Here is a 23,753-nt window from a genome sequence, read left to right on the forward strand (position 1 = left end):
AAGCTTTCGGCCTGATCAGGTCTAAACCTGTTTGTCCCAAATACATCCGCTGGCCTGTAAGAGAGGGAGGGAGAGCTGAGCTGCTGGAATCTTTTTGCCCTGAATTTCCTTCACAGTTCCTTAATTGATTTTTATCAGAGAGCTTCTATCATTAATAATTTTCAATGAAATTATGCCTTGTCATCATTTTCAGAGAGGGCAGTCCAGCATGCCTAGAAAATGACCTGAAAGAAATACCATCTCAATCCCTGGGTATTTTTAATGGTATGGATGGAATATTTTAGAATTGTCCATTTTTTAAAAAAGCAAATTGGTTAACGTCCCTTGGTTGACATAAACAGTGTAGCCAGTATGCCATTTTACCATAAGGGGGAACAGGGTCTAGGCAAAGGAGCAAATCAAACCTCTGGGCTTTTTTTAAAAAACAGTATTTGTTATATGCCTACTATGTGCCAGGCACTGTACTAAGCAGTGGGGTAGATACAAGGTGAGCAGGTTGGACACAGTCCATGTCTCACGTGAGGCTCACGGTCTTAATTCCCATTTCACGGATGAGGGAACTGAGGCACAGAGAAGTGAAATGACTTCCCCAAGGTCACCCAGCAGACAGTGACAGAACCAGTTTTGGAACCGAGGTTCTTCTGACTCCCAGGGCTGTGTTCTATTTCCCAGCTTTCTCACTGCCATTCCCTTCACCAAAGATTTTTAGCAGGGTTGTTATATGTCGTCTCCCAGGTTGCTCTGCAAGGAAACGGGCCAGGTTGATAAAATGTGGCAGTCGGTCAGTGGGTCAGAGGGCCATCTCTGAGGAATAAGGTGAGAAGCAGCTTGGCTTAGTGGAAAGAACCTGGGCTTGGGAGTCAGAGGTCATGGGTTCTAATCCTGGCTCCACCACTTGTCAGCTGTGTGACTTCGGGCAAGTCACTTATCTGTGCCTCAGTTACTTCATCAGTAAAAAGGGGATTAAGTCTGTTAGCCCCACTGGAGACAGCCTGATTACCGTGTATGTACTTTAGTGCTTAGATCAGTGCTTGGCACATAGGCGCTTAACAAATACCATCATCATTATTATTATATGTTCAGTGTTAGAGATTGGCCATTTTAGTCTGAGAAAAGTGATTAAGCTTTAAGCTAAGAGCAAGACCCTGGAGAGTGTTGGTCTGACAGTAATCCTCATTTTTCCAATTACTTGCTACAAAGTAAACGCCACAAAAGAACATCGATGTGAATCAGAATTAATAATATCCTCTAAGGGTCAGTTTCCACCTTTGGTTTGGGGTTTCTGACTCATATGTTAAAGACAATCAGTGCTGAATGATCCCATGATCCTGAAAGTTGTTTACCACACTTGGGATGTTAGATGCATCAGTGCCTCTGTTTCAGTTAAGGCTGAGCCACTGAGAAAAGCATCTGTGGTAAGTGCCGCCTTCCTTCCTGCCACTTCCAGCATGTTCTGCACCTGCCAGGACAAGGATAAAACCTGCTTCCGCATGACCCACAGCATGAGGCCTCCACGAACTCCAGGAAAACTGTTGCCTGTGGATGTATCCTGAACTCAGAGCCGAGGAGCCTAAAACTTTGCTCCTGTAGCCATAGCATCCTACTGATTTTGTTTTTATCTTGTGTTTTCCTCTGTTGTGTTTTAATATTTCATCATTGGTGATGCCTGTCCCCAGACCCTTCTCCTCACACTCTTAGCTCCTACTCCCCGAGGCACAGGAGCCATGTCTATTTCCCACCTGTGCTTGATTTTCCACAGGAATTAAGGAGGACGCAGAGGGGCTGGAAGAACCTTCAGGGCTCTCTACGCTAGATTTTCTTCGACGTGAATGTCCTTGGCCATCGTTCTGGTATCTGTTATGCAAAAGCATTAAAGAAAATAACCATTAGTTATCACCCCCAAATGTAGTGAATAGCTAGAGGGCAAGTTCATCTCCCTTTTCACCTTGTTTTGGGGTGTTCCGGCTACCAGAAGCATTTACTAGCCCAGAAAGAGGGACGGATAAGCCATATCCCCGCGCCACCGATTTAAGGCATAGTGATGGTTTTTGCCCAAACGTTAGGGTTCCATTTCTTCTTCTGTAATCGTGGCTTCTGTTAAAATAAGTATTTGATACCAAAGACAACTGAGGAGTAACCATTTTCCCTTTTTATTATGAATAGATTTAGTTCCAAAGTTCGGTATTAAGTGTTCAGTACTGTGCAACCACAAAAGGTGTTTTTTTTCCTTATTCGCAAATAGGGTGAAAAGAGCAAATCCTTTCCAACTACCTTCCTTGTGAGCTACTCTTCTACAAGGTTGGAAAAGTACTTACAGACTGCCCCAGGAGGAAGAGAGGGGTTGTATACTGTAAGCCATTTCTCTAATTCTAATTAAATCTAATCGGAGGAGCAAGGGGATTTCTCTACTCATTGAGCTCTTCCTCGTCATCTTCGAATGTTTCCTCTCCGTCATTGGCGGTAGCTTCTTGGTACTGCTGATACTCTGAGACCAGGTCATTCATGTTGCTCTCCGCCTCTGTGAATTCCATCTCGTCCATCCCCTCCCCCGTGAACCAGTGGAGAAAGGCCTTCCGCCTGAACATGGCCGAGAACTGCTCGGAGATACGCTTGAAAAGCTCCTGGATGGCTGTGCTGTTGCCAATGAAGGTGGATGCCATCTTAAGGCCCCGGGGTGGGATGTCACAGACGGCCACCTTGACGTTGTTGGGGATCCACTCGACGAAGTAGCTGCTGTTCTTGTTCTGGATGGCCAGCATCTGCTCATCCACCTCCTTCATGGACATCGGGCCCCGGAAGACGGTGGCCACGGTCAGGTAACGTCCGTGCCGAGGGTCGCAGGCCGCCATCATATTCTTGGCGTCGAACATCTGCTGGGTGAGTTCGGGCACCGTAAGAGCCCGGTACTGCTGACTGCCTCTGGCCGTCAGAGGGGCGAAGCCCGGCATGAAGAAGTGAAGGCGGGGGAAGGGGACCATGTTGACGGCTAGCTTGCGGAGGTCGGCGTTGAGCTGGCCCGGGAACCTCAGCGACGTCGTCACCCCGCTCATCGTGGCCGACACCAGGTGGTTGAGGTCGCCGTAGGTGGGGGTGGTGAGCTTCAGGGTGCGGAAGCAGATGTCGTACAGAGCCTCGTTATCGATGCAGTAAGTTTCGTCGGTGTTTTCCACGAGCTGGTGGACGGATAGGGTGGCGTTGTAAGGCTCCACCACGGTGTCAGAGACCTTGGGCGAAGGCATGACGCTAAAGGTATTCATGATTCTATCGGGATACTCTTCTCGGATTTTGCTGATGAGCAACGTTCCCATCCCGGACCCTGTTCCTCCTCCCAGGGAGTGGGTGAGCTGAAAACCTTGCAGGCAGTCACAGTGTTCGCACTCTTTTCTGACGACATCGAGCACTGAGTCGACCAGCTCTGCTCCTTCAGTGTAATGTCCCTTGGCCCAATTATTTCCTGCTCCTGTTTGTCCTGAAATAAAGTGGGGGGAAGGGGGAAGAGGGGTGTAGAGGAAGATGGAGGGTTAAAACAGGGACATCTAGGTTCTAAACAGCTCCAACGAAGAGAGTGTTAACGAAGACAGTGTAAAGTCACACCACAGCTTTGTAGGAGATAGCACCTTTCCTCCAAGCCATTCCAAGAATCTGAGAACGTCGTTTGTGTTACTTGATTTTTGCCTGACAGCGGCAGAAATCTATTCTCCGGTCCCTGATTTTTTCAAGGAGACCGAGAAGTGAAGTGACAGTGGAGACAATGGGGTACCATTCTGGAAATTAGAAGAGACATCATTTACTACTGTGCATTCAGGTGGCATCTTTCTCCTCACGCCCTCTAGTATGTAAGTGGAGAAGCAGTTAATGGGAAGCAGCATGGCCTAGTGGATAGACCACGGACCTGGGAGTCAGACGGACCTGGGTTCTAATCCTGGCTCTGCCACTTGTCTGCTGTGACACCTTGGGCAAGTCAATTCACTTCTGTGCCTCTTACCTCATCTCTAAAATGGGGTTTAAGACTGTGAGCCGTATATGGGACAGAGACTGTGTCCTATCTGATTAGCCTGTACCTAGCCCAGCGTTGCGAACAGTACCTGGCGCAGAGTAAGCGCTTAACAAATCCTGTAAAAATTTAAAAAAATTTACAAACCACAAAACCAAAGCTCAGTGGTTATATGCTGCCAGAAACACCGGAAAAATTGAGTTGAGATATTTTGGGAATAGTTATCTGGATCATTTTTTGTGTGTAAACCCTACCTGAGTCCATGGCCAAGCAAGGAACAGGCCCCAGGCTTTGGTTATCTGGTGACCACGTCCCACTTGTCACTTGTAGAAAAGGAGACTGGGAAGTTGTACTGCAAAATCAGGGCCTTGGTTTCTTTTTTTGGAGCAGGGTTTCTCTCTCTCTTCTCCCCCCACACACCCTCCACTCCTCTTCAGGGAGAGAGAGAAAAGCAAGCAGGAAGGTCTGTGTTGAAAGAGCATAGGCCTGGGAGTCGGAGGACCTGTACTCTAATCCCACTACTTGCCTGCTGTGTGATCTTGGTCCAGTGTCTTAACTCCTTTGTGCCTCAGTTTCCTCATCTGTAAGATGGAGATTCAGTACCTTTTCTCCTTCCCCCTTAAACAGAGAGCCATATGAGACAGGGAATGTCCATCCTGATTTTCTTGTATGTACATATGTGTATTATGTATGTATGTATGTGCTTGGCACATAGTTAACGGTTAACATATAGCAAAAATTATAATTAGAGCAACAGTCTACTTGTTCCTTCCCTTTGTCGATGAGATACGGACTGGGTGAGGCAGACTTGTCACCCGGGAATGCCAAAGGGGCCGGGCCCTGCTTTATCCCACTACATGGACCAGTTGGGTAAGTCGGTCTCTACCTTTTTCTCCAGTTTCCGCCCACTCACCAAAAACAAAAAGGCGTTTCAGCCTGGCACTGCCTGTGGAGCATTGGCATGTCTCTTCATGACCGAGGCACAGCCGCATCAATCCATTCGAATGGATCGATGTCTTGGTTTCTTGAGGCTTCAGAATGCCAATGTTAATGATGATGACAATACTACTAAGAGTGGTTTTTTGTTAACTCCTTACTATGCATCAAGCCAGGCACCAAGGACTGCGGTGGATAACAAAATAATCAGATCAGACACAATCCCTGTCCCAAATGGGGCTTGCGGTTTTTGTGTTTTGTTTTTAATGGTATTTGTTAAGCACTTTCTAGTGCCAGACACTGTTCTGAGTGCTGGGGTAGATAATAATGAAGGTATTTGTTAAGCGCTTACTATGTGCCGAGAACTGTTCTAAACGCTGAATAATAATAATTGTGGTAGTTGATAGATGCTTACTATGTGCCAGGCACTGTGCTAAGCGCCCTGGGCGTATGGGAATACAAGCAAATCATTTTGGATACAGTCCCTGTCTCACGTGGGGCTCACAGTATCAATCCCCATTTTACAGATGGGGTAACTGAGGCACAGAGGAGTGAAGTGGCTTGCCCAAGGTTACACAGCAGATAAGTAGTGGAGCTGGGATTAGAACCCATGACCTTCTGACTCCCAGATCTGTGCAAGTTAATCAGGTTGGACACAGTCCTTGTCCCACAGGGGGTTCACAGGCTTCATCCCCATTTTACAGTTGAGGTAACTGAAGCACAGAGGAGGGAATTGACTAGCCCAAGGTCACATAGCAGACAAGTGCCAGAGGTGGGATTAGAACCCAGGTCCTTCAGACTACCAGGACCATGCTCTATCTACTATGCCATGCTGCTCCTTGCAGTCGAAGTAGGAGGGAGAACTGGTATTTACTCCTCATTTTACAGATATTCTATTTTCATGCAAAAATAATTTAGTAAACCCCACAGGTGCCCCAAATCTGGGGGGCCCGCTCCTGCTCCAGCCATACAAATATCCAAGTTGTCCACCAGGATTCATCTCTTGCAAAATGGCCCGCTTCTATTGATCCTAGACCCAGGGTTTGGCACACAGTAAAGCTCTTAATCACACAATCGATGGGATTTACCGTGCAGTTACTGTGTGCACAGGACTGTACTATGCGCTTGGGAAAGTACAATATAACAGAGTTGATAGACATATTCCCTGCCCACAATCTATTTATTGAGCACTTACTCTTTGCAGAGCACTGTACTAAGCACTTGGGAGAACAAAACACCACAATATAACAGCCACAATCCCTGCCCACAATGACCTGACAGTCTAGGGGAGCGGCGGACATTAATATAAATTACAAATAGCATTTGAAAATTATTTTTCTTACGATTATCATTATTAGATCCCGCCATCATAATGCCAGGGCCAGAGAGGAATGGGCCAAGACCTTCAAACACTGAAATTTCAGGGTGCGGCCTTGACAATTCCCTTCAGGAGGGTCGATTTCATCTCCAAAGATGAAAACAAAAAGAAATTTCAATAGGTAGTTACCTGCTTCATCCCCTTTCCCTTCACCTGTGCTTCCTGGCCAAAGAGAATCTCTCCAAGCCAGGGGTAACTTCAGTGATTTGGGCTCAGAGCCAACCCCACTGGGGACGAGGTTGATGGGATCCCCTCTTCAAAGCCCTACTTAGAGCTCACCTCCTCCAAGAGGCCTTCCCAGACTGAGCTTCCCCTTTTCCCTCTGCTCCCTCTGCTGCCCCTCTACCCCCCTCTTCACCTCCCCTCAGCTAAGCCCTCTTTTCTCCCCTTTCCCTCTGCTCCTCCCCCCTCCCTTCCCCTCCCCTCAGCACTGTGCTTGTCTGCTCAATTGTATATATTTTTATTACCCTATTAATTTTGTTAATGAGATGTACATCACCTTGATTCTATTTATTGCTATTGTTTTAATGAGATGTACATCCCCTTGATTCTATTTATTGCTATTGTTTTTGTTTGTCTGTCTCCCCCGATTAGATTGTAAGACCCTCAGTGGGCAGGGACTCTCTCGATCTGTTGCCAGCTTGTACATTCCAAGCGCTTAGTTCAGTGCTCTGCACATATTAAGCGCTCAATAAATACTATTGAATGAATAACTACGTAGCTTGACCATTCATTTGTTCATATTTATTGAGCACTTCCTGCGTGCGAAGCACTATACTAAATGCTTGGGAGAGTACAATATAATAATAAATCGACACGTTCCCTACCCACATTAAAAACCAAGGTGTCCTTTACTCAGCTCTTCCCAACCGCCCACTCACCCCATTCAGAGTACAATGGCCCTTCCACTGATCCTGCAGGCTGTCATTTTACCCCAACTTCTCTGGAGACTAAGGCCTCTTTTCCTTTTCTTCAACTCCCTTTTGAGTCACCCTGACTTGCTCCTTTCATTCATTCCCCTCTACCGGCCCCCAGCACTGATGCATGTATTTGTAATTTATATAAATCTCCATCTCCCCCAGCCTAGACTGTAAACTCATTGTGGGCAGGGAACGTGTCTGTTAGTTTGTACTCTCCCAAGTGCTTAGTCCGGTGCTCTGTGCACAGTAAGTGCTCAAGAAATATGATTTACTGAGTGGACAGAGGGATGGGCAGGCCTGTGTTTTAATCCTGCCCCTTGAGTCACCCAGGGCTATTTCCTCCTGCCCGGGCCTCCATTACTTGAGGGCCCACTCTTCCCTGGAGAACTGGTTTCAGTAACTCCTCTCCTTAGCACCCCAGGCAAACCCTCAGCTCCCTGGGCGGGGAGGGAGAGAGAGAGAGATCTGCACCCTTTTCTTTCACTGCTTTGACCCTCCGGGGCCTTTCGAGCTGTGTCTCACTGCTACTGCGGCAGGCCTCTGGTCAGCCCTTTGACCATTTCGCGTGAGCCATTTCCTTGTTCTGTTTCCCCACCATTGTCTGAGATATGACTACTCCTTCCCGACTCTGGAAATCCCCCCGCTTCCTGCCCAGCTGCACTGAGGTCAAAACAGCCCAACAGTCAAAAAAAGCAGTCGGGGTCCCGTCCAGGACCGGGCCCGGCTCCCGGCAAGCCCAGGGAGCTCACCGGTGCCCAGCCCAGGGCACGTCGGGTCCTTGCTTTGGACGCCATTGAGCCCTCGGACCCCAGGAATGCAAATGCCGAATGACTACACTGGCGTGAAACCATCTGAGAAGAGAAAGCGGGGCCGGGGGCCATCAATTTAAAAGAGCAGGAATTCCTTCATTCAAATAGCAACAACTTGGGGCTGGAAATAGCAAACTTCGGAACAGGCACATAACGGTACAAACTAAGACAAGGAGAAACGCTAGCCCGCACTTCTCAATCTCCCTCCCCCGATTTCTACCGTGTACCATGGTTTCTAAATATTTACTGCACATGGATTTGTCCCGCGGCTGGCTTCACGCTGTCGACAAAAGAGGGAAGCTGGAGACTTCTGAAAATATTTTGCTCAGTAGCGTAGCAACTGCATTTCCCAGTTAAATATTTAGGGGTTATGCCGAACCTCTCCCGTAATGATACGTTGTGACATTAGAGCCGGTGACTCCAGGCTAGAGAACAGGAGGCTGCAATCTGCAAGTCGGCAGTCAAGCCTCAACAGCTCCTCCGGGGTGTCTCAAGAGGCGCTCACGGACTCCGACTTATCTCCCCTTCGCAAGGAGGAGCGGCGTGATACGGTGGATAGAGCGCCGGCCTGGGAGTCGGGACATGGGTTCTGATCCCGGCTCCGCCACCCTGCTGGGTGACCTTGGGTGAGTCACTTCATGTCTCTGTGCCTCAGTTACTTCATCTGTAAAACGGGGATGGAGACTATGAGCTCCAAGTGGGACAGGGACTGTGTCCAACCCAATTTGGTTGTTTCCATCCCAGCACAGAGAAGAGTACCTGGCACATAGTGAGTGCTTAACAGATATCACAATTATTATTATTCACAATGCCCAGCTCTTGGGAACGACTCCCCGCAGCGATTCCTCATCCTAGTCACCCCTAGGGATGTCTGAGCCAGAAGCTGGAGAGAAGATCCCAAGTGAGAAGCCTGCACAATAAATACTTTCTGGAACCCACATTCCCTCACCATACCTAACCTGCTTGAATTCAGCAGCTGGGAATTGTCGCAGTTACTACCCGGTGGGGCCAGAAGACCCTGTACCACTGAAATAATCATAATAATTGTGGTATTTGTTAAGTGCTAACTATATGCCAAGGACTATACTAAGAGCTAAGGTAATAGAAGCAGCGTGGCTCAGTGGAAAGAGCCCGGGCTTGGGAGTCAGAGGTCATGAGTTCAAATCCCGCCTCTGCCACTTGTCAGCTGTGTGACTGTGGGCAAGTCTTCACTTCTCTGTGCCTCAGTTTCCTCATCTGTAAAATGAGAATTAACTGTGAGCCTCACATGGGACAACCTGATCACCCTGTATCTACCCCAGCGCTTAGAACAGTGCTCTGCAAATAGCAAGCGCTTCGTGGCTCACTGGAAAGAGCACGGGCTTTGGAGTCAGAGGTCATGGGTTCGAACCCCAGCTCTGCCACTTGCCAGCTGTGTGACTTTGGGCAAGTCACTTAACTTCCCGGTGCCTCAGTTCCCTCATCTGTAAAATGGGGATTAAGACTGTGAGCCCCACGTGGGACAACCTGATTCCCCTATGTCTACCCCAGCGCTTAGAACAGTGCTCGGCACATAGTAAGCGCTTAACAAATACCAACATTTATTTTATTTATTTTAAATACCATCATCATCATTATTATAATCAGATTGCCCCACGTGGGGCTCTGCAGTCTTCATCCCCATTTTGCAGATGAGATAACTGAGGCACAGAGAAGTGACTTGTCCAAAGTCACACAGCTGACAAGTGGTGGATCCGGGATTAGAACCCACGACCTCTGACTCCCAAGCCCGGGCTCTTTCCACTAAGCCACGCTGCTTCTCTACAGCAGGTACATGTAAGATAATCAGATCCCACATGGAGCTCACATTCTGAGGAGGTGGGAGCACGGTTATTGATTCCCCATTTTGCAGCTGAGGGAACTGGGGCACGGAGAAGTGAAATGACTTGCCCAGGGTGACACAGTAGACAGGTGGCAGAGCTGGGATTAGAACCCAGGTCCTCTGACTCCCAGACCCGTGCTCTTTCCACTAGGTCACACTGCTTCAATCTTAATACCTTAGGTTCCTCTCCCTCCATGACTCGCCCAACACTCAAAGCAGATTCGCCTCTTTCATCTCCTTTGTTACCACCCTTTCGGTCAATCAGTGATATTTATTGAGCACTTTGTGTGCAAAGCACTGTAGAAAACACTTGGGAAAGTGCAATTTAACGGAGTTGGAAGATACGTTCCTGCCCACCAGGAGTTTACAGTCTATTTCTGGGAGGTGAGGAGCACATGGGAACAAATACACCCACTTTGCAGAGGTGAAGCATCTTGCCTATATTCCACAATAGAGTGGGAACAAAATCTCAGCCCCACCTCCACCATCACACCTCAGTGGAGGATAAGGCTCAAAAAAACAACCACTCAGAAAGGAAAATGAAACAAAAATCTCACCGTTCTACAAGCGAATGAAATTTCCCTAAACACCCATCTTGGCTACCATCATCATTGGGATTCGTTTTTCTCCCCTTTGAGGAGTCCCAGTGTTGCCAGAATGTTGAATATCTGCTGCCAGACCGCACCTCCAGCCCCCTTCTGCCCTCTCCCCACAGCTCTTAGAAGCAGTACGGCCTAGTGCAAAGAGCCAAGGCCTGAGAGCCAGGAGACCTGGGTTCTAATCCTACCTCTGTCAACTACCCACTGAGTGACTTCAGGCGAGTCTTTTAAATGACCTGTGCCTCAGTTTCCTCAACTGTAAAATGGGGATTAAATCCCCGTTCTCCCTCCTAGTTAGACTGTGAGCCTCATGCAGGTCAGAGACAATGATTAACTTGTATCTACCCCAGCGCTTAAAACAGTGTTTGACACACAGTATGCTCAGCGTGGCTCAGTGGAAAGAGCCCGGGCTTGGGAGTCAGAGGGCATGGGTTCGAATCCCAGCTCTCTCACTTGTCAGCTGTGTGACTGTGGGCAAGTCACTTCACTTCTCTGGGCCTCAGTGACCTCATCTGGAAAATGGGGATTAAGACTGTGAGCTTCAAGTGGTACTACCTGATTACCCTCTATCTACCCCAGCTCTTGAAACAGTGCTCTGCACATAGTAAGTACTTAACCAATACCAACATTATTAACAAGTAGCAATAAAAAAAAATCTCTAGCCCCCTGATTCTATTCTTGGCAGCTCCTCAGAGCCTGGCAGGGCCCAGCAAGGGAGGAAGTCGATTTTCTCCCCTCCTTCCAGTCTTACTGAAGGCCCATCTCCTCCAAGAGGCCTTCTCTGACTAAGCCCTCCTTTCCTCTTCTCCTTCTGGGCACCTTAGCTGACTCCCTTTATTCACCCCCCACCTCCCAGCCCCACAGCACTTATGAACATATCGGTAATCTTATTTATTTACATTAATGACTGCCCCCACCCTTGACTGTAAGCTCATTGTGGACAGGGAATATGTCTGTTTTATTGTTCATTCAATTGTATTTATTGAGCGCTTACTGTGTGCAGAGCACAGTACTAAGCACTTGGGAGAGTACACCACAACCATAAACAGACATTCCCAAGTGCTCAGTAATAATAATAATGGCATTTGTTAAGCGCTCACTATGTGCCAAGGACTGTTCGAAGTACTGGGGTAGATACAAGATAATCAGGGTGTCCCACGTCGGGCTCATCCCCATTTTAAGAATAATAATGTTGGTATTTGTTGAGCGCTTACCTTGTGCCAAGCACTGTGCTAAGCACTGGGATAGATACAAGATGATCAGGTTGTCCCACTTGGGGCTCACAGTCTTCATCCCCATTTTACAGACGAGGGAACTGAGGCACAGAGAAGTTAAGTGACTTGCCCAAGGTCACACAGCTAAGTGGCGGGGCTGGGATTCGAACCCATGACCTCGGACTCCCAAGCCCGGACTCCTTCCACTAAGCCACGCTGCTTCTCAGATCAGGGAACTGAAGCACAGAGAAGTGAAGTGACTCAGTGGAAAAGAGCCTGGGCTTCGGAGTCAGAGGTCATGAGTTCGACTCCCGGATCTGCCACTTGTCAGCTGTGTGACTGTGGGCAAGTCACTTCACTTCTCTGTGCCTCAGTTCCCTCATCTGTAAAATGGGGATTAACTGTGAGCCTCACGTGGGACAACCTGATTACCCTTTATCTCCCCCAGCGCTTAGAACAGTGCTCAGCACATAGTAAGCACTTAACAAATACCAACATTATTAACATTATTACTTGTGCAAAGTCACACAGCTGACAAGTGGCAGAGGCGGGTTTAGAACCCACGACCTCTGACGCTCGAGCCCAGGCTCTTTGCACTAACCCAAGTGCCCTGCACACAGTAAGCGCTCAATAAATACAATCGACTGACTGTGGTTAGTTTCCTAGCAAGACGGCACTCGCGGCCCAGGGCCCACCCGCTAGCCTCCCACCTGCTCCATCTCCGGCCTCTACTCTGCCCTGCAGCACAGCAAAAGCTCAGTGTGTCTTCGGGCCGACGACGGAGAACTCTGGAGGAAAGTCTACAGGTGAAGAGAAAATTCTTTTGACCCAATTCTACTCGGGGAAAATCTGACCCTTGGGGCCAATTTAACCCTAGTGAGGACCTAGAGTGGGGGTTAAAAGTTAGTTCACCTAGTACCTATTCCTTGCAGCCTCTATACCTATTCCCTTTTCCCTGCTACCTCCCAAGCATTCCTTCGAGCGCAAGGAAAGCTGCAGAGGGATTAGGGGAGCGGTGTAGAGCTGCCAGCCTGAGTAGCCAACAGTTTAGAAGCGGCACGGTCCAGTGGAAAGTTCACGGGCCCGGGATCCGATCCCGGTGCTGGCACTGTCAGCTGGGTGACTTTGGGCACCTCATTTTACTTCTCTGTGCCTCAGTTACCTCATCTGGCTTAGTACAGTGCTCTGTACATCCCCTTGATTCTATTTATCATGGTTAAGTTGTCTTGTTTTTGTCCGTCTGTCTCCCCCCATTAGACTGTGAGCCCGTCAATAGGGATTGTCTCTATCTGTTGCCAAATTGTCCCTCCCAAGCACTTAGTACAGTGCTCTGCACGTAGTAAGCGCTTAATAAATACTATTGAATGAATGAATAAGCGCTCAATAAATACGATTGAACGAATAAATGAATCTGTTAAAAAGGGATTAAACCTTCCCCCAACTTCAAATTGTGAGCCTCCTGTGGGATAGGGACTGTGTCCAACCTGATTATCTGGTATCTACTCCAGCACTTATATCAGTGCTCGACACAGAGTAAGCACAAAATACCATTAAAAAAAAAATGAGACAGTTGTCAATTGGCAGACTTCTGGCTCAAGTTAGGAGAGTTAAGCATTCAGCCTCACAGTCAGAGATACCCAGCCTGAACATCCGCATCCACGTCCCCACCCTGTTTGGCTCCACAGAAGTTACAAAAACAAAACTAGTTCCCGACCTTCCTCTTATAAGCCTCAAAATGAAGCTGCCTCCTTTTCAGTCAGTCAATAGTAGGAATAATAACAATAGCATTTATTGTTTCTTGTGTGCAGAGCACAGTGCAAAGTACTGGAAGAGTACAGGTGGGAATTAGACAAGGTCCCTGCCCCTCGGTGGGCTCACAATGTAAGACTTGTATTTATAATTATAATAGTTGATAATAATGATAATAGTCAATAATACTACTTTAGAATAATAAAAAAAGTGTACTTTCAAGCACCGACTACTTAATAAATACTATTCACTATCGCTGTGTCCGTGGATGGAGCACAGTGCTTAGGGTTTGGGAGAGTGCTAAACATCTCACTGTGCCTCCGTCTTGCCTGTCTCGCCGCCGACCACTGGCCCATGTCCTGCCTCTGACGTGGAACGCCGTCCCTCCACAAACCCAACAGATAATCACTTTCCCCCCTTTCACAGCCTATTGAAGGCACATCTCCAAAAGAGGCCTTCCAAGACTAAGCCCCACTTTGCTCATCTCCTTCTCCCTTCTGCGTCACCCCGACCTGCTCCCTTTGCTCGCCCACCACCCCCGCCCCACAGCACTCATGTACATATCTGTCATTTTATTTATTTGTATTGATGTCTGCCTCCCCCACTCTAGACTGCGAGATCATTGTGGGCAGGGAACATCGCTGTTTATTGTACTGTACTTTCCCAAGCCCTTAGTAAGTGCTCTGCATGCGGTAAGTGCTTAATAAATACAATTGAATGAATGAATGAAAAGTCACAGTCCTAGCACTCAAGGTTCTTGTCAGTTCTTTGGCCCCAGTTAGTCTGAATTTTTTTCCATCACTGGTTTGCCTCAAGTAGAGCCAGCCACTGACCGTGCAGCTGGGGATCTGGACGACTGTCCCTCTTTACTCTTTCAGCACTGGGTCACGTCTCCACTAGCAAAGCTAGGAAATCAGCGTGGCCTACAGAAACGCTCTGGGCATGCCACTCCCCTCCTCAAAAGCCTCCAGTGGTTGCCTACCACCTTCGCGTGAAAAAAAAAACTCACTCTTGGCTTCAAAGCTCTCTATCACCTGGCTCCCTCCTACCTCACCTCCCTTCTTTCCTTCTACAGCCTACACTGCACACTCCGCTCTTCTGCCGCTAATTTCCTCACTGTGCCTCATTCTTGCCTGTCCCACCATCGACCTCTGGCCCACGTCCTACCTCTGACCTGACATGCCCTTCCTCCTCACAACCACCAAACTAACTCTGTTTCCCTCTTCAAAGCCCTACTGAGAGCTCACCTCCTCCAGGAGACCTTCCCAGACTGAGCCCTTCCTTTCCCTCTGCCCCTCCTCCCTTTCCCATTCCCCCTACTCCCTCCCTCTGCTCTTCCCACTTCCCCTCTCCACAGCACTTGTGCAAATTTGTATATATTATTCTATTTATTTTTATCAATGATGTGCATATATATCTATTATTCTATTTATCTATTCTGATGTTATTGATGCCTACCTACTTGTTTTGTTGTCTGCATCCCCCTTCTAGACTTGTGAGCCTGTTGTTGGGCAGGGATTGTCTCTATCTGTTGCCAAACTGTACATTCCAAGTGCTTAATATAGTGCTCTGCACACAGTAAGCGCTCAATAAATACAATTGAATGAATAGAGCATGGGCCTGGGACTCAGAGGACCTGGGTTCTAATCCCGGCTCTGCCATCTGTCTGCCGTGTGACTGTGGGCAAGTCACTTCACTTCTCTAAGCCTCAGATACCTCATCTATAAAATGGGGATTAAATCCTATTCCCTCCTACTTAGACCTCTGAGGTTTAAGTAAGACAGGGACCGTGTCCAACCTGATCAGCACTTAAAACAGTGCTCGGCACATAGTAAGTGCTTAACAAATATACCATCATCATTATTATTAACTTGTATCTACCTCAAAGTTTAGAACTGTGCTTGGCACATAGTAAGCCCTTAATAAATACCATTGTATAACATGTTATTCTAAGGCTTTTCTTTGAATTCTAGGAATTCCAAGTTGTCACTCACTCGCAAGTGTGTTGGGTGTATTTTCCCGACCCCTGAGGTGAGGGGCCACTTCCACCTCACTGGGTGACCTCAAAGGGTCACGTCCACCCCTCCCCACAATCCAAGTTCTACAGAGTATGGCTGATGATAATCATGGTAATTATTACAAAATACTGCCTAGAATTTATAGGGTGGTTGGATTTTCCAAAACGCTTTCGCAGCAGTGAGCTCATGTTTTTCTCACCACATTCCTTGGGCAAGGACAAGTAACATCATCCCTATTATAGAGATGAGGAAACTGAGGTCAGACAGGTTAAGGCGCTTGCCCATGGTCATACAGCAGGCTGGCACCAGAGATAGAATTGGGGCTAGACTAGAGGTCACCTGATTTTCAGACCTGTGTATTTTCCACCAGACCACTCTGGAAAGGCTGACATATAAAAACCATAATAATAATGTTGGTATTTGTCAAGCGCTTCCTATGTGCCGAGCACTGTTCTAAGCGCTGACATATCCCAGAGGGAATCGGGCAGGTAGAGCTGAGGGGCAGATAAAGCTCTGCAAAGAAAAGAGAGGCACCTGTTTTGTTGAGGCCCATCTGAACAGAGGGCAAGAAATAATAAAAAATGTAAGGGTTTTTTTTAATGGTATTTATTAAGCGCTTACTATGTGCCAAGCACTGTAGTAAATCCTGGGATAGATACAAGTTAATCAGTTGTACACAGTTCTTATCCCACATGGTGCTCACAGTCAATCCCCATTTTACGGATGAGGTAACTGAGGCCCAGAGAAGTTAAGTGACTTGCCCAAAGTCACGTAGCAGACAAGAGGCAGAGCTGGGATTAAAACCCACATCCTCTGACTCTCAGGTCCATGCTCTTTCCTCTAATCCACGCTGCTTCTCAGGGCCTTTTAGACCTCAAAGTGCTTTCACATCCCTTATCTAAGGAATTCTCCTCCCTGAGACAGAATATCATTTCCATTTTCATGGACAGAGAAACAGAGGCCCAGAGAGAGGATGTGCCTTGGTCAAGGACATCTGCAAGTCACTGGTGGAGACAAAATTACAATCTAGGTCTCCTGAGTCATCATCCATTTCTCCATCCATCACTCTATGAGGCATTTAAGTGAGAGAGTGGGAGAGATGGGGGAGGAGAAAGACACAGAGAGAGACAGAGACAGAGAGAATACAGAAGAGAGAGAGAGAGAGAGAACACAAGAGCAAGTGAGCAGGGCAATGAACATACCAAAGATGAAATTGTCAGGCCGAAAGAGTTGACCAAAGGGCCCAGATCTCACACTGTCCATGGTTCCTGGCTCCAAATCCACTAAGATGGCTCTGGGCACATATTTCTGGGCTGAAAGAAAAGAAAATGGCCCCTTTAAGTTATTTTTCAGTCTTTCCCCTAGACCGTCCCTATCATCTCCCTCCTTCTCCCCTGCTCTAAATCTGTCCCCGTCCTCACCATAATGCCATCACCGGCACACAAGAAAATTCAGTTGCCTGCAATAGGCAGCAGGAGTTGAATTTTGCTCCTGGGTAGTGAGGGATGGAGGACGTAGACGAAAGGGGTGTGCGTGTGGGTGCGCTTGCCAGGCGAAGAGAGAAGTTCCTGGCTCCCCAAGATAGTGCTCCTCTTTGAGCTCCTGCTGGCACAGCTGGTTTGCCATCCATTGTGCATATGCCACATTCCCCTGCTCTCAGCTTGAGGGCGCGGCGTTGCTGCCATCCAAGTGCCTCCCCAAATAAGCGAGCGGCCGATGAAAAAGGGGGCGGACATATCTCTTTGCCAGCACCACCGCTTTCACGCGCAAGGTGCTTCTCTCACCTGCCGAGCCAAAAGAACTCAATTTCACCTATCCTGAAAGATGGAGTCTTTGGACGCTCTGGAGGGGGACGGCTATAAATGAAGCGGAACTGGCCCTATCCTCTCCCTGTAAATCCTAAGGACGAATCATGAGGACAAACAACTCTTGACTATCTCCTTCGTGGGTGGGTGTGGGGGAAGGAAATAATGGAAATACCCAATCTAAAGCCCTCATTCTTGCCTTAGTGCTACCACTACCCCCGTCTCTCTCTCTCTGCGCCACATCGGGGGCATCAGTGGCGAAACTCCACAGGTCAGGGGAAAGGTGACAGGGAGCTGAACTGCCTTCCAGTCTGTGACCACCTCAGGGAGCCCCCTGGGGATAGAGCTGCCCCCGGAGGACCCCGGTCGACCCAAGACCCCAGGGGGGAGGAACGGAGGAACCGGGCCGGTCCCAGATCCCGCCCTCCGGGAGTCCAGGCTGCAGCCGGGCAGGGCCAGGGGCGTCCCGGACCGGGCTAGACCGAACCAGACCTCGGCGCCGACTGATAAGGCATCCCGGACTCCGGCGAGGGACCCCCCAAACCGAGTGACCTACTGGGATGGCCGGGCCCGGCCCATCGAAAGTATTTATGGGGAACTGGGTTCTCTGAAGGGCATTCATTCATTCAGTAGTATTTATTGAGCGCTTATTATGTGCAGAGCACTGTACTAAGCGCTTGGAATGGACAATTCGGCAACAGATAGAGACCATCCCTGCCCACTGACGGGCTCACAGTCCAGTCGGGGGAGACGGACGGACAAAAACAAGACGACTTCATAACAGTAAATAGAATCAAGGGGATGTACACCTCATTAACAAAATAAATAGGGTGATACCCCAAAACGGAGTAACCTTCTGAGTGATTTAGCTGAAAAGAAGAAGTACAGAAAATGTCTGGGCAAAGTGAGGGGCCTGAATCGAATTCACTGTAGAAATTCAATGCTACGGCAAATCTCCCTCGCACTTGGAACACGTGCCCCAGATGGGACAAGGACTTTAGAGCCTGGATCTCTTCGGGGCTGGGGCTGTCTGGGTGGGCTGAGTCCCCCTGGGCAGGGGCCGGGGCTCTCCGGGGGCCACTCACAGGATGACTCATTGTAGTAGACATTGATCCTCTCCAGCTGCAGCGCGGAGTCACCCACATAGCCTCCGGCTGGGTCGATGCCGTGTTCATCGCTGATAACTTCCCAAAACTGGAGGAGGAAGAGGGAAGAAGAGGGAGGAGGGAAGAAGAGGGAGGAGGGAGGGAGGGAAGGAAGGAAGGAGAGTCAGGGAGGGAAGCTCAGCTGCCCCTACTGCCTTCTTCCCCTCCCCGGCCCAATCCTCTTGGCTGTGGAGCCCGCCCCCTTCCCCTTCTCTCCCCCTTCCCCTTCCCTCTTTCCCTTCTCCTCTCCCTCTTTCCCCTCCCCCTCCTCTCTACCCCGTTCCCCCTCCCTCCTTCCCACTCCCCTCTCCCCCTTTCCCCCTACTCCCCCGCCCCCGGGGCCAATCTGGCTGATGGCTGGTCAGGGAGGGGCCCGGGTGGGAGACACATGTGCGGTTGGGTGGGGTCTGGGTGGGGTCGGGTCGGTGGGCAGGGGGCAGGGGGCAGGAGGCGGTGGGCAGGGAGCAGGGGGCAGAGGGGTAGGGGGCAGAGGGGTAGGGGGCAGAGGGGTAGGGGGCAGAGGGGTAGGGGGCAGGGGGCAGGGGGCAGGGGGCGGTGGGAAGGGGGCGGTGGACGGGGGTAGGGGGACAGGGGGTAGGGGGACGGGGGTAGGGGGACAGGGGGTAGGGGGACAGGGGGTAGGGGGACAGGGGGTAGGGGGCAGAGGGCGGTGGGTAGGGGGCGGTGGAAAGGGGCAGGAGGCAGGGGCCAGGGGGTAGGGAGCAGGGGACGGGGGGCAGGAGGCAGGGGATGGGGGCGGTGGAAAGGGAGCAGGGGGCGGTGGGTAGGGGGGCAGGGGAGTAGGGGGCAGGGGGCGGTGGGCAGGGGGGTAGGGAGCAGGGGGCAGGGGAGTAGGGGGCAGGGGACGGGGGGGGAGGGAGCAGGCAGGGGGTAGGGAGCAGGAGGCGGTGGGCAGGGAGCGGGGGGCGGTGGGCAAGGGAGCAGGGCCCGCGGGGCGGGGGGATCCCGGGGTCCCCGGAGGCTGCGGCCGGTGGGACCGGCTCCCCTCCCTCCCTCCCTCCCTCCCTTCCTTCCTCCCGCCCGCTCCCCGAGCCCCACCTTGGTGCCGATCTGGTTCCCGCACTGTCCGGCTTGGATGTGCACGATTTCCCGCATGGCTGCGGGGGGTCGGGCCGGGTTGGGGGCCGGGTTGGGGGCCGGGGTCGGAGCGTGTAGCAGCAGGCGGCCCCTCCGCTCCCTCCTGTGGCTCCGCCCGCACAGGCACACACTGGCCGCCCCCGCCCGCCGCCCCCCGAAGGGAGCCCCCGGGGACCCGCCCCCCGGACCCGCCCCCCGGGACCCGCCCCCCGGGACCCACCCCCCCGGGACCCGCCCCTTCACTCATTCACTCGGATTTCATCATAATCGGGAAGAATGATGGTGTTGACTGTGTGCCAAGCGTCCTTCTAAGCGCTGAGAAGCAGCGTGGCTCAGTGGAGACAGCCCGGGCTGGGGAGTCGTTCATTCATTCATTCAATAGTGTTTATTGAGCGCTTACTAGGTGCAGAGCACTGGACTAAGCGCTTGGAATGGACAAGTCGGCAACAGATAGAGACGGTCCCCGCCCTTTGACGGGCTGACAGCCTAATCGGGGGAGAAGGGCAGACGAGAACCACGGCAATAAAACAAGAACAATGGAGTCAGAGGTCATGGGTTTGAATCCCGGCTCTGCCGCTTGTCAGCTCTGTGACTGTGGGCAAGTCACTTCGCTTCTCTGGGCCTCAGTGACCTCATCTGTCAAATGGGGATTATCTGTGAGCCTCACGTGGGACCACCCGATGACCCTCTATCTACCCCAGCGCTTAGAAGAGTGCTCTGCACCTAGTAAGCGCTTAACAAATACCAACATCATTATTCTCTGGGCCTCGGTTGCCTCATCTGTCAAATGGGGATGAAGACTGTGAGCCTCACGTGGGACAACCTGATCACCCTGTATCTCCCCCAGCGCTTAGAACAGTGCTCTGCACCTAGTAAGCGCTTAACAAATACCAACATTATTACTACAAGGTAATGAGGTGGTCCCACGTGGCGCTCACAGTCTTCATTCCCACTTTACAGATGAGGTCACTGAGGTCCAGAGAAGTGAAGTGACTTGCCCAAGATCACCCAGCAGATAGGTGGTGGAGTCGGGATTAGAACCCACGACCTCTGACTCCCAAGCCCGGGCTCTTTCCACTAAGCCACGCTGCTTCTCTATTAATAATGGTGGTATTTGTTAAGCGCTTACTATGTGCCCGGCACTGTTCTAAGCGCTGGGGTGGATACAAGGTAATGAGGTGGTCCCACGTGGGGCTTCCAGTCTCATCCCCATTTTACAGATGAGGGAACTGAGGCCCAGAGAAGTGAAGTGACTTGCCCAAAGAGGCACAGCTGACAAGCGGCGGAGCTGGGATTAGAACCCATGACCTCTGACTTCCAAACCTGGGCTCTTTCCACTAAACCATGCTGCTTCTCCGCATTTCATTCGTTCACTCTATAGTATTTATTGAGCGCTTACTATGTGCAGAGCACCGTACTAAGCGCTTGGAATGGACAATTCGGCAACAGATAGAGACCATCCCTGCCCAATGACGGGCTCACAGTCTAATCGGGGGACACAGACGGACAAAAACAAGACAACTTAATCGCAATAAATAGAATCAAGGGGATGGACGCCTCATTAACAAAATGAATAGGGTATTTATTGAGCGCTTACTGTGTGCAGAGCACTGGACTAAGCGCTTGGAATGCACATTTGGGCAACAGATAGAGACAATCCCCCTCCCTCCTCTGCCCCTTCCCCCTCCCCCTCCCCTCAGCACTGTGCTCATTTGTATATATTATTTATTACCCTATTTATTTTCTTAATGAGGTGTACATCCCCTTGATTCTACCTACCTCAGCGCTTAGAACAGTGCTTTGCACATAGTAAGCGCTTAACAAATACCAACATTATTATTATTATCATTTATGGGGATGATGTTGTCTTGTTTTTCTTTCGTCCTGTTTTGCTCTGCCGTCCGTCTCCCCCAGTGAGACGGTGAGCCCGTCAGTGGGCAGGAATTGTCTCTATCTGTTGCCGAATTGTCCATTCCGAGCGCTTAGTACAGTGCTCTGCACATAGTCAGCTCTCCATAAATACGATTGAATGAATGAATAAATGAAACCCTACCCGACGAGGGGCTCACAGTCAGCAGCTCCGCCCCTCCCAAAAGGGCCTCGCCCCCTTCTTAACGTGGTTCAGTGGAAAGAGCCCGAATCTGGGAGTCAGAGGTCACGGGTTCTAATCCCGCCTCTGCCGCTTGGCAGCTGGTTGACCTTGGGCCAGTCACTTCACTTCTCTGGGCCTCAGTGACAGTGAGCCCTACGTGGGACAACCTGATTGCCTTGTCTGATTGCGCTTACTGTGTGCAGAGCCCTGTTCTAAGCGCTGGGGGAGATACAGGGTCATCAGGTTCTCCCACGTAGGGCTCACAATCTTCATCCCCATATTACAGATGAGGATGATTATAGGTCACTGAGGCCCAGAGAAGTGAAGTAATAATAATAATAATGTTGGTATTTGTTAAGCGCTTACTATGTGCCGAGCACTGTTCTAAGCACTGGGGTAGGCACAGGGGAATCAGGCTGTCCCACGTGGGGCTCACAGTCTTAATCCCCATTTTGCACATGAGGTAACAGAGGCACCAAGAAGTTAAGTGACTTGCCCAAAGTCACACAGCTGACAAGTGGCCGAGCCGGGATTCGAACCCATGACCTCTGACTCCAAAGCCCGTGCTCTTTCCACTGAGCCACGCTGCTTCTCTAATGACTTGCCCACAGTCACACAGCTGACAAGGGGCAGAGGCGGGATTCGAACCCATGACCTCTGACTCCCCAGCCCAGCCTCTTTCCACTGAGCCACGCTGCTACACGCCCATTAGAACCACGCCCATCTTCGAGCCCCGCCCCCATGTTATTGCCCCTGCCTCTAGCCCCGCCCAAGTCGGCCCCTTTCATTCATTCATTCATTCATTCATTCATTCATTCATTCATTCAATAGTATTTATTGAGAGCTTACTATGTGCAGAGCACTGTACTAAGCGCTTGGAATGTACAATTCGGCAACAGATAGTGACAATCCCTGCCCAGATTAGACAGGCTTACAGTCTAATCGGGGGAGACAGACAAAAAGAATAGCAATAAATAGAATCAAGGGGATGTACATCTCATTAACAAAATAAATAGGGTAATAAATAATATATACAAATGAGGACAGTGCTGAGGGGAGGGGAAGGGAGAGGGGGAGGAGCAGAGGGAAAGCGGGGGGGAAAGGGGGCTTAGCTGAGGGGAGGTGAAGGGGGGAGCAGAGAGGCAGCAGAGGGAAAAGGGGAAACTCAGTCTGGGAAGGCTTCCTGGAGGAGGTGAGCTCTCAGTAGGGCTTTGAAGAGGGCAAGAGAGTTAGTTTGGCGGAGGTGAGGAGGGAGGGCATTCCGGGACCGCAGGAGGATGTGGGCCAGAGGTCGACGGTGGGATAGGCAAGAATGGGGGACGGTGAGGAAGTGAGCGGCAGAGGAGCGGAGCCTACGGGGTGGGCAGTAGAAAGAGGGAAGGGAGGCCGCCCCTCATTCACTCATTCAATCATACTTATTAATAATTTTGGTATTTTTTAAGCACTTACTAGGTGCCCAGCACTGTTCTAAGCGCTGGGGGAGATACAAGGTAAACAGGTTGTTCCCCATGGGGTTTACCGTCCTCATCCCCCTTCTACAGATGAGGGAAAGGAAGCACAGAGAAGTGAAGAGACTGGCCCAAAGTCACACAGCTGATAAGTGGCAGAGTCAGGCAGGATTAGAACCCATGACCTCTGACTCCCAAGCCCAGGCTCTTTTCACTGAGCCACGCTGCTTCTCTTCTTTATTGAGCATTTACTGTGTGCAGAGTACTGTACTAAGCGCTTGGAACCCCAACTACCCTCAACTTCTTGTGGTTTGGTTGGTGTTTTTATAATGGCATTTGTTCATAATGATGGTATTCGTTAAGTGCTTATTACGTGCCAAGCACTGTCTAAGCGCTGGGGTAGATATAAGATAATCAGGTTGTCCCCTAATCAGGGCTCACAATCATAATCCTCATTTTACAGATGAGGTAACTGAAGCACAGAAAGCTAAGTGGCTTGCCCAAGGTCACACAGCAGAGAAGTGGCAATGCTTCTTATGTGCCAAGCACTGTAGTAAGCACTGGGGTGGATACAATAATAATAGAGAATAGGGAAGCAGCGTGGCTCAGTGGAAAGAGCACGGGCTTTGGAGTCAGGGCTCATGAGTTTGAATCCCAGCTCTGCCACTTGTCAGCTGTGTGACTGTG

At 50.2% G+C, this 23,753-nt stretch overlaps 1 protein-coding gene across 1 annotated transcript; it reads right to left on the reverse strand.

Annotated features, from left to right (window-relative positions):
• Positions 1-2,127: 2,127 nt before the first annotated feature.
• Positions 2,128-19,657, reverse strand: TUBB6 (tubulin beta 6 class V). The gene is made up of 4 exons (XM_029066093.2): positions 19,488-19,657; positions 18,369-18,477; positions 16,681-16,791; positions 2,128-3,469 (listed from the first exon to the last, which is right to left on the reverse strand). Exons 1-4 carry the CDS (start codon positions 19,542-19,544, stop codon positions 2,406-2,408), a joined length of 1,341 nt encoding a protein of 446 aa, XP_028921926.1. The 5' UTR covers positions 19,545-19,657; the 3' UTR covers positions 2,128-2,405.
• Positions 19,658-23,753: the final 4,096 nt, after the last annotated feature.

The sequence above is a fragment of the Ornithorhynchus anatinus genome, chromosome 5 (genome assembly GCF_004115215.2).
Source record: "Ornithorhynchus anatinus isolate Pmale09 chromosome 5, mOrnAna1.pri.v4, whole genome shotgun sequence".
NCBI lineage: Eukaryota > Metazoa > Chordata > Mammalia > Monotremata > Ornithorhynchidae > Ornithorhynchus > Ornithorhynchus anatinus.